At 58.8% G+C, this 9,797-nt stretch overlaps 1 protein-coding gene across 2 annotated transcripts; it reads right to left on the minus strand.

The window, feature by feature from the left end:
- Window positions 1–870: 870 nt before the first annotated feature.
- LOC116629274 (cytochrome P450 11B1, mitochondrial-like) lies at window positions 871–9,051 on the minus strand. 2 transcript variants are annotated; one of them, XM_032399574.1, is made up of 9 exons: window positions 8,813–9,051; window positions 8,219–8,374; window positions 4,034–4,233; window positions 3,699–3,902; window positions 3,269–3,423; window positions 2,023–2,189; window positions 1,515–1,593; window positions 1,220–1,417; window positions 871–984 (listed from the first exon to the last, which is right to left on the minus strand). In XM_032399574.1, exons 1-9 carry the CDS (start codon window positions 9,049–9,051, stop codon window positions 871–873), a joined length of 1,512 nt encoding a protein of 503 aa, XP_032255465.1. The 2 variants fall into 2 exon arrangements, with proteins under 2 accessions (XP_032255465.1, XP_032255466.1); XM_032399575.1 differs by lacking the exon at window positions 1,220–1,417.
- Between the last annotated feature and the right edge of the window lie 746 nt (window positions 9,052–9,797).

Genomic DNA, 9,797 nt, shown 5'->3' on the forward strand with positions numbered 1-9,797 from the left:
CGGGACAGGCTGCTCGCTTCTGCCAGCTAGGAGACCCCAGCCGGCTCTCAGCTGTTCAGAGCCTCTTCCTCCCACGACGTCAGGGCTGGCCCCTCTCGTGAGGGCCACTGCCAGAGGGCAGCCAGGCACTGCACACAGAGGGCTTCACTAAGGGGAGCACGGGGCTGTGCCTGGCTGAGATGGCCCCAAGCCGCCTCCTAGAGACTTCTCTGTGGTCACCCTGTGGCCAGCCAGAGGAGTTCACCATCCTCCCTGCTTTCAGAGGAGTATCATTGGCCCAGATGTCCACGTCAGCTCCGTGGTGGCTATTCTTCTAATAAACACTGCTCCTGACCCACTTCTCCGGGCCCTTGGCTGGGTGCTTCAGCCACAACCCAGAAGACTGGCAGTGCCAGGAGGAGCCCAAGTGGACTGAGCAGAACAGGTAGGGGGGCGACTAACAGCCCAGCTTGAAGCTCCAGGCTGGGCAAGAGCATTGTCGAAAACCAGTATGGCGTTTGAAATGGCAACAGGCAGGACAGAGACCCCAAGTTGTCAGCTCTTCATGGGGGCAGAGTTGAGTACAGAGGGGAAAAGCGATTGGACAGGGAGGCAGGGGGTGGGGTGGATCTGAAGACCCTGGAGCTAGCGTTGGGGCGACAGAGGCTCAAAGGCCCTCCGATGGTGCTCCTTGCTGGAGAAGGTGCTGGTGGGACTGGGCACACAGCCAGGACCTGCAACCAAGGGTCATCCCCCTGACCCTTTGTGCAAGATGCTGGCTGCCCAGTGCCGTGGCTCAAGAAGCAGGGCCCTTGGGAGAAAACAGGGGTGGCCTGGGGTCAGGCAGAGGGGGGCTGGCGGAGTGGCTGGCCCGACAGCGTGGTGACGTGACTAGCTGATGGCCCGGAAGGTGAGGAGGGGGAGGGTGGAGGGTATCAGTATGAACTGGTAGATCATCTTTACATCCTCGTGTGTTAGGGTCTCCACCAGGAAGTTGTTCAGCACCTAGGACAGAGGCGCGGGTTCCCCGTGCGCAGCTGGTCAGCCCCAGGGTCCAGGCCTCGCCTCCCCCGCCTTCCTGGACCCTCCTCCTTGGGCTGGGGGCAGCGAAGAAGCCAGTGGTTCCCAGCCAGGCCGCCCAGCACGCCCAGCCCCCACCCCGCCCGCAGGCCAGGCCCTGCCCAGTGGCATCTCATTCCCCATCCCCCGCCCCCCCGCGGGGCGGCCCAGGCCTGCTCACGTGGTGCAGCAGAAGCAGCATCTCTGTCTCTGCCAGGCGCCGCCCCAGGCACTGCCGCAGGCCGAAGCCGAAGGCCAGGTTGGGGGACCTGGTGCCCGAGCTCCTGCTGTCCAGCCAGCGCTGGGGATGATAGCGCTCGGGCCTCGGGAACACACAGGGGTTTCGACCCAGGGAGTAGAGCTGCACCTTGACCAAGGTCTGCGGACAGGTGGGGAGGGGCAGCGTCAGCGGCCCCCTGCGGGCAAAGGTCAGCGGGGCTTGGCGTCTGCTGGAGGGCCTGCGGGGCCCCACTCACCCCTGCGGGGATGCGGTAGTTCTGCAGCACCACGTCCGAGCCCACCTGTCGGTCCACCGAGATACCCACGGGGTACAGCCTGTGCGTGGGGCATCCAGCAGGGTCCTCAGCTGTCACAGGGACCCTCGCCTCCCTTCTGCGGCCTTCCTAGCCCAGAGGCCACCGGCCGAGGGGAGCGCCCCGCCACCCTCACAGTCGCTTCTGGCACCAGGAAGCCCAGATCATGAGGAGCTGGTTCTTTGCACCTCCTGAGCTCAGACAAAGCTCTCCCAGCCTGAGCAGCCCCGGCCAAGGAGGGCACGGCCGAGGATGGCGCCCAGGGCACTGGAGCGGGATCCCAGAGGAAGAAGTGTCCCTATCCCTTCGGGGAGAAGAAGAGGAGGTACGGGGCATGCATCTTGGGCAAACTGCTCCTCAGCGCCAGGATCCGTCTGCTGGCCCCACTGAGCACTGCTCTCCAGACAGTGGGGCCGGGGCAGCCGGGGCAGCCAGGGTCTGCCACACCCACCTCAAGGTCTCCTTGAGGGCCGCCCGCAGCAGGGGCAGCTCTGTGGTTGCCCTCTGGGGATTCTCAGCGATCCTGGCCTCGGCCACCAGGCTCTCCTGGCGTAGGGCCTGCTGCACGTCAGGGTTCCGAGCCAGCTCGAAGAGAGTCATCAACAAGGGGTAGGCCGTCTGCAGGAGCCACGGGTGCGGGGCTCAGACCTGGGCACAGGCCATGCACCTCCGCCCCCCAGGGCATCTCCCCCAGGAAGATGGTCTTCCCCTGGGCATGGGTCTCCTCCGCTCCGCAGTGACGTGCATGCCCAGAGAAGGACTGACCCTGGGGATCTGAGACCTCAAGATCTAAAACCTGCCTCATCTACTTCCCTTGAATCCCTCAGGGAAGGTGTCCCCAAGTTTGGTGAAGATCCAGGCCTCCTCCTCCAGCTACCTCAGGGCCAGCTTCTCACCCTCCCGGGGGTCCACCTACTCAGGTGTGTGGGGGGGTGAGGGAGCAGGGAGGGTATTATTCTACATCCCCGGACCCGTTGGGTGATCTCCCCTGGGCACCCACAGGCAGGTCAGCCCAGACCCTGGGGTCCTAACATGAAGGGGCCACCCTGGACCCTAACTCTGGCTGCACCTCAGCCTCTGCTCAGGGAGTCTCTCCACCCTGGGGTCTGTGCCTCTGCTCAGAAGCCTGGGTGCCTGGCCCAGAGGGGACCTCGGGGATGGGGGCAGATGAAGGTTGGGTCTAGGGGCAGGAGGCTTCGGCTGCACTCCATGCCCTGGGACCTGCCTGCACCTCCCTACACCCACCCCTGCGAGCTGGGTTGCCATCTGCTCTCTCTTCCACAAGCTGGAGCCCCGTGCTGCCCTTTCCGTCATCAGCCTGTCACCTCCAAAGCATCTCTAATGAGAGCCAAATGTACTGTCCCTGGGAGGGGCTCCTTGTGCAGGTATCCCTCCAGCTGCATCTCAGCCCTCCCCTCTTCCCAGGACCCAGACGTTTGAAGGGGGTCTGTGCTGCTGCATGTCCCTGGGCCTCAGCCATTCTGCACTGGGCCTGGAGCACGGCTTCTCTCCCAAGCAACTGCCACCCCTTCCCTTGGAAGGTCAGCTCCCAAGTCGTGTCCCCCCCCACACCCCCCTCAGATCAGAGCCTTCCATCGGCTCCAAACAGGGGCCTTTAGGAGCCACTTGGCATGGGGGGATGCTGCCTGTAGTTGGGAGGCTCCGTGTCCTAGGGCAGGGTGGGTCGCTGGCCTGACCGTGTCCACGCTCCCGGCGGTGAGATCGATGGAGTTGGCCCTGACTGACTCCAGGGTCATGTCTGCGTGCATCAGCAGCTCCCCCACGATGCCGCTATAGTGCTGCGGGCGGCCGAGGGCCAGCTCCTGGTAGATCTTCTGGATGGCATTGTTGGCTGTGGGGCACAGAGGGGCCTGGGCCTGGTGCTGGGCAGCCTTCTCCTCAATCCCCTGCCCAGCAGCCCACCACACCCCCAAGACACCCTGCTCCTGTGCCAGGAGCCCAGCCCAGCCCAGCCTCCTCGCCAAGTCTCTCGGGCCACAGAGACGCCACGAGCCCCCCAATGTGGCCTCGGCCCTCCCCCCAGACTTTGGGGAGTGGACACTGGGGACCCTGGTGTCCTTGCTACCCAACTCTCTTCCACGAGCTGGCCCCGTCTCTGGCCCTCACCATACTGGAAGATGTAGTCCCAGGACTCGAAGTGCTCCTTCCACACCTTGGTGCTTGTCCAGCGGGATAGGCCCCTGGGCATGAACATGAGCTGTGCAGTGGACTTCAACATGGCCTCCAGAGCCCGGATAAAGTTCAGGCTGGCAGGACTGGGGCTATGGCCGAGGAGGCCCAGCCGCTCTCCAAAAAGGGCTAAATTGCTTGCTGTGGAGAGGGTACGGTTGCTGAGCCCCAGGCAGCCAGTGGCCTCACGGGGGTCTCCTCCCGCACACCTGCCCCATCCCAGTCCCAGTTCCTGGCCTGCCCCTGCCACACCGAGCCCGGCACCTCCCTACCTTCTATGGTGTAGTAGAAGATGCTTGTCTGGATGTCCAGGGTCAGACTCCCCCGGGCATTCTGCAGCACTCTCGACTTCAGGGCCCTTGAGAACTCCCTCGCCACCCCATCCACCATGGGGATGTACTTCTGCACGGCCTGCGGCGACAGCACGTCTGGGTTGAGCTTCAGTCGGTTTGAGCGCCATTCAGGCCCATTTCTGTGGAGCAGAGAGAGGAGCTTCAGGGAGGCCAGAGTCAGCAGGTGGGGGCCAGCCCTGGACCCCATCTTCCTTGTCTCCAAGGGGAAGGGGTGAGGCAGGGAGCTGCCTGCTGGTCCTAGGGAGCAGGCTGCCCGCCTGTCGGCCTCGGCTGCAGCCCTTTCTCTCAGGGAGGCCTTGTGTGCTGTGCCCAGCGTGCTCCAGTCTAAAGTGGGTTGAGCCCAGAACCTCTGCCTGGCCGTGCCACGTGGGTTCATGGCGTTTGTTCGTGCACACCTATGGGGTCCCTTGCTGGCACATCAGCACCCATCCGGGCCCTCCCTTTCCCGGGAGGAAGGAGGGAGGCTGGCCCTCCTGTCGACCTTTGCCACCCTGCTCACACCATGCCCCAGAGTGAGAGGCCCCTGGCATCCCTCACCTCCCACCCTCCCTGTTGCTGAGAATGCTGCCCCTGTGCCAGTCACACCTAGTCCTGCCCCCGCGTGTCTCCTGCTCCTCCAGGGCAGGAGCCAAACCGCCTCTCACATAATATACTCCAAACAGAGCCCAGAGTTTTACTTCTTCCTTTCCAATTTGCATGCCTTTTATTTCTTTTTCTTGTCTGATTGCTGTGGCTATGACTTAAATGGGTAAGGAAGAAGTAATAAAATGTTCTCCCCACCTATAGATGGCATGATACTATATACAGAAAACCCTAAAGGCTCCACCAAAAAACAAAACAAAAACCAGAACTGATAACTGAATTCAGTAAGGTCGCAGGATACAAAATTAGTATACAGAAACCTGTTGCATTTCTGTACGCTAATAACGAAGTAGCAGAAAAGGACATGAAGAAAGCAGTCCCATTTACAATTGCACCAAAAATAACAAAATGCCTAGGAATAAACTTAACCAAGGAGGTGAAAGCCCTGTACTCTGAAAACTGTAAGATACAGATGAAAGAAACTGAAGACGACACAAAGAAATGGAAAGCTATCCCACGCTGATGGTTTGGAAGAATGAATCTTGTTAAAATGTACACACGACCCAAAGCAATCTACAGATTCAGTGCAATCCTTATCAAAAGACCAAAACATTCTTCACAGAACTAGAACAAATGATGCTAAAATTTGTATGGAACCACCAAAGACTTGAACAGCCAAAGCAACCTGGAGAAAGAAAAACAAGGCTGGCGGTACCACAATCCCAGATTTCAAGCTATACGACAAAGCGGTGGTGATCATTCTGTGTGGTGCTGGCACAGAAGCAGGCACACAGATCCGTGAAACAGGAGAGAAAGCCCAGAAGCAAACCCACGACTGTATGGTCAATCAATCTAGACAGTCTCTTCAACAAATGGTGCTGGGAAACCTGGGCAGCCCCATGCGGGGGAATGAAACTAGACCACTTCCTTACACCATACACAAAAATAAACTCGAAATGGATGAAAGACCAAAGTATGAGACCCAAAACCATAAAACTCCAAGAAGAGAACACAGGCAGTAATGTCTCTGCCATGGGCTGTAGAAACATTTTTCTAGACGTGTCTCCTGAGGCAAGGGAAAGGAAAGCAAAATTAAGCTATCGGGACTTCACCAAAATGAAAAGGTTTTGCACGGCGAAGGAAACCATCAACAGAAGGAAAAGGGGAAGCTACTGAGTGGCAGAAGATATTTGCCAATGATACATATGATAACCTAAATATCCAAAACAGATAAAGAATTCATGCAATCGCACACCGAACAAATAAATGGTCCGATTAAAAACGGCAGGAGACCTGAATAGACATTTTTCCAAGGAAGACATAGTGATGGTCAACAGACACACAAAAAGATGTTCAACATCACCCATCATCAGGGAAATACATATCAAACTACAATGAGACATCACCTCACACCTGTCAGAATGGCTAAAATCAAAACCACAAGAAACGACAGGTGTTGGCGAGGATGTGAAGAAAGGGGAGCCCTCGTGCACTGTTGCTGGGAATGCAGACTGTTGCAGCCACTCTGGAGAAGAGTATGGACGTTCCTCAAAAAGTTAAAACTAGTTCCACTACTGGCTATTTACCCAAAGAAAATGAAAACACAAATCCGAAAAGATACCTGCACCCCGATGTTTATTGCAGCACTATTTATGATTGTCAAGATATATAGATAGATATTTCTATATAAGATGGAATATTACTCAGTCACTAAAAAGAATGGGATCTTGCCATTTGCAACAACACGGATGGATCTAGAAGGTAATATGCTAAGTGAAAAAAGGCAGAGAAAGATTACCATAAGATTTCACTCATATGTGGAATTTAAGAGACAAAGCAAAGGAACAAACACAGAAAGAAAGAGACAAACAAAAATCAGAGTCTTAAATACAGAGAACAAACTGGTGGTTGCCAGAGGGGAGGGGGTGGGGGGGTGTGTGGGGGGGGGGAGTGGGGGATGGGGATCAAGAGTACGCTTGTCATGATGAGCACTGAGTAATGTATGGAAGTGTTGAATCATTACATTGTACACCTGATACTAATATAACAGTGTATGTTAATTATACCTCAATTAGAAAGAAGGAAGAGGAGCAGGAGGAGGAGGAGAAGAAGGGGAAAAGAAGGAGAAAAAGAAGAGAAAGGAAAAGAAGAGGAAGAGGAAGAAGAAGAAGAGGAAGAGGAGGAGGAGGAAGAAGAAGAAGAGGGGGAAGAGGAGGAGAAGGAGAAAAAGAAGAGGAAGGAAAAGAAGAGGAGGAAGAAGACGAATAAGAAGAGGAGGAGGAGAGGAATAGGACGAGGAAGAAGAAGAAGAAGAAGAAAAGAAGAGGAGGAAGAAGAAGAAGAAGAGGAGGATGGGGGGAGGAGGGGGAGGAGGAGGAGAAAAGCATTCTCCCCAACAGGGTGATGATGATTAAATTAGACCAGATTTTCTCCAAGCAAACCAGAGCCCAAAGCAACGGGGGCTCCGCAGATGTCTCCAGCGAATGGTGGGGAGGATCTGCATTCTCAGCCACATTCGAGCAAACACCCTCTTTTCTTCGGCTGGCTGCCTGCAGGTAGTGAGAATGATCACATGCACACACTTGCACATTTGCACACCAGTGCACACACATATGCCCAGAAAGGGGCACATGACACACCGGGCACCTGTATATGTGCTCGCTGACACAGACAACACACGTGAACACACCCACAATTCCCACAAGCACAACTCCCACAACACATTGGAACGCTCAAAACCATGCACACCCACGCAGGCACACTCATACGTGTGCAGGTACATACAAAACCACATGCACGCACACACAACAATGAGCAAGAACACGCACACGTGCCAACACGCATGCAGTGGCATGAACACGAACAGGAGCAAGCCAACATGGGCAAACACACCTGCATTCACACGCGTATGACAGGTGAGCACACGTGAGCGACCCACACACACCACAAGCATATTCCCAGGGCGCAGAGAGGTCCACCCAGTCAGACACTCGCCCCAGACACACACACACACACACGGGCACACGCACAGACTCATGCTCATGCAGGCACCCACTTAGAGTTTAGCTTCTGAACAAAGGTGCCTTCTTCTACTGGCCGCCCTCTCCCCATCCCCCAGCCTCTCCCTCCCAAGCTACCTGTGCTCAACTCTAAATCCCGCAGGGGTCCTCCTGCGGAGGGTTGCAGTCCCGGGGGGCCGTGAGGCCCCGGCACACGCTGACATGGACGCCTGGCCAGTAACTCCCCTCCCCCAGGCCTGGGCTTCCCGACCTATAGGAAGGGAGAAGCCCACCCTGCTGGGACAACCTGCGGAGGCGGGCGCAGGGTGGGTGCTCCCTAATGGCGGTGGTCGTCCTTCCTCCTCTCTAGGGCCAGGGCCCCACCGCCCCTCCCCAGCCCCGGGACACACAGGACCCCCCGTGCACAGGCCCGGGGCGGGGGCGCCTGCGGGCTTCCCGGCCTCGCCATCCCTGCACCGGGCTGCGCCCCCGCCCCGCCCCCCACCCCCCGACTGGCTCTCACAGCAAGAACACGCCACATCTGTGCCCACGATGCTGTCGGTAGGCCAGCCAGGGGTCCAGGGGCGGCCGCCAGGGCTGAGGGCTCTCCACTCGCTGCAGCCTCTCCACGTCCTCGGGCAGCATCACGTACACCATGTGCGTCCCTCCCACGTCATACCTGCGGGACGAAGCTCAGAGCCCTGCTGGGGGGCCGTGTCCCACCCTGGGCCTCACGCCGCAGAACCAAGCCGGCCTGTCTCCTGTGGGCCTCTCCCTTCTCCCGGACCGCGGACCGGGGCTCGGAGCAGGCGCTGCGTCCCGCTGTCTAACCCAGGAAGCCTCTCCTGCTCTCCCGTCTGCGCTCTGCCCTCTCAGCGGCCAGCCGGGGAGCGCTCCGTCCTCACCAAGAGCCGCGGTGTCCATGGCCAAAGGCACAGAGCGGCTCCAGGCACCGCTCAGCCCCCAGCCTGCCTCCCGAAGGCCGCGGACAGAGCACAGGCCGGGGCGCCCGGCTGGCATGTGGCAGTGCGCCTGCGCGGCGCCCAGCCGGGCCTCAGCAGCCGGTCGCGAGAGCCGGTGAGGGTGCTCTCCCCGAGGCGGGCAGGACGGGCTTTACCTGAAAATGGGCCCCAGCTCCTGGAAGGTCCGGTGCATCTCCAGGTGAAAGTTCTCAGAGCCCTGCTCCTTCCAGATCTGCAGCACCCTCATCCACTTGTTGCCGGGACACTGGGGTATGGCTTCGAAGGGCAGCACCGCCTTGGCGGCCGGAGCGGCTCTGGTGCCCAGTGCGCGTGCCCAGCTCAGGGACAGCCAGCGCCCTGCCAGCCACCCTCGTGCCTTTGCCCTGAATGCCATTCTGATGCTCCCTCCGCCCCCGGTCAGCGCAATCCTTTTATCTCGCCTGGAGGCCTGGACCGGCTGACTTGATCACGTCATGGGAGAAGCTGTCCCTGGACCAGGCCAGGAAACCCAGGGCAGGGGTCAGGGCTGGAGGCCTCCGGCTGGAGGAGGAGGAAAGAGATGGATGGGTGCCTTGTCTCGCACTTACGCAAGGCCTGCTGGCGGGTGGGTGTCGAGAGCAGGTGCGGGGTCTGGACTGGGGGCTCAGTGGGGTTGGCAGGGGTAGGGGCCCTTCCCTCCTCCCCAGTGGGGGAAGGGAGCAAGATGGATGGGTCCCTTATCTTATCAAGAGATGAGAGGGACCTGGGCTATTTTCCTGTCCTTTCTACAAGGACCAGAGCAGGGAGGAGTGGGAGGACATTAATCCCACTAACCCACGGGCCTTTTTTGACTGCTCTTCCCCAGGCCTTAGGCTGGGTGCAGGGGACCGAGACGTGAGCCCTGAGCTGGCAAGGGTCCCTGCCAGTGAGGGCTTTCAGTCCCAGGGGGGCAGTTAGAGGAATCCAAAGACCCACCTGGGGATGGCACTGATGTGGCCGAGGCCCTGTCTGTCTGGCCTGGCTGGTTCAGCTCAGGAGCAGGGAGTGCCCAGGACGCGACGGTCACTGGCGGGGTGGCCTGCAAGCCACTCCTGGGGCAGGGAAGTGAGAGGCACGGCTCGCCATGGCCCACGCTTGGCCGGCCTGCCCGGGCCTGTGTTC

The sequence above is a fragment of the Phoca vitulina genome, unplaced genomic scaffold (genome assembly GCF_004348235.1).
Source record: "Phoca vitulina isolate PV1807 unplaced genomic scaffold, GSC_HSeal_1.0 scaffold514, whole genome shotgun sequence".
NCBI lineage: Eukaryota > Metazoa > Chordata > Mammalia > Carnivora > Phocidae > Phoca > Phoca vitulina.

Excerpts from the sequence above, each read along its gene's own strand:
- LOC116629274 (XM_032399574.1), bottom strand. The coding sequence starts at position 9,051 with ATGGCATTCAGGGCAAAGGCACGAGGGTGGCTGGCAGGGCGCTGGCTG. Across the intron at positions 3,424-3,698 it reads GGACTACATCTTCCAGTATG|CCAACAATGCCATCCAGAAG; the intron begins GTGAGGGCCAGA and ends TGTGCCCCACAG. Across the intron at positions 985-1,219 it reads TGCTGCTTCTGCTGCACCAC|GTGCTGAACAACTTCCTGGT; the intron begins GTGAGCAGGCCT and ends CCTCTGTCCTAG.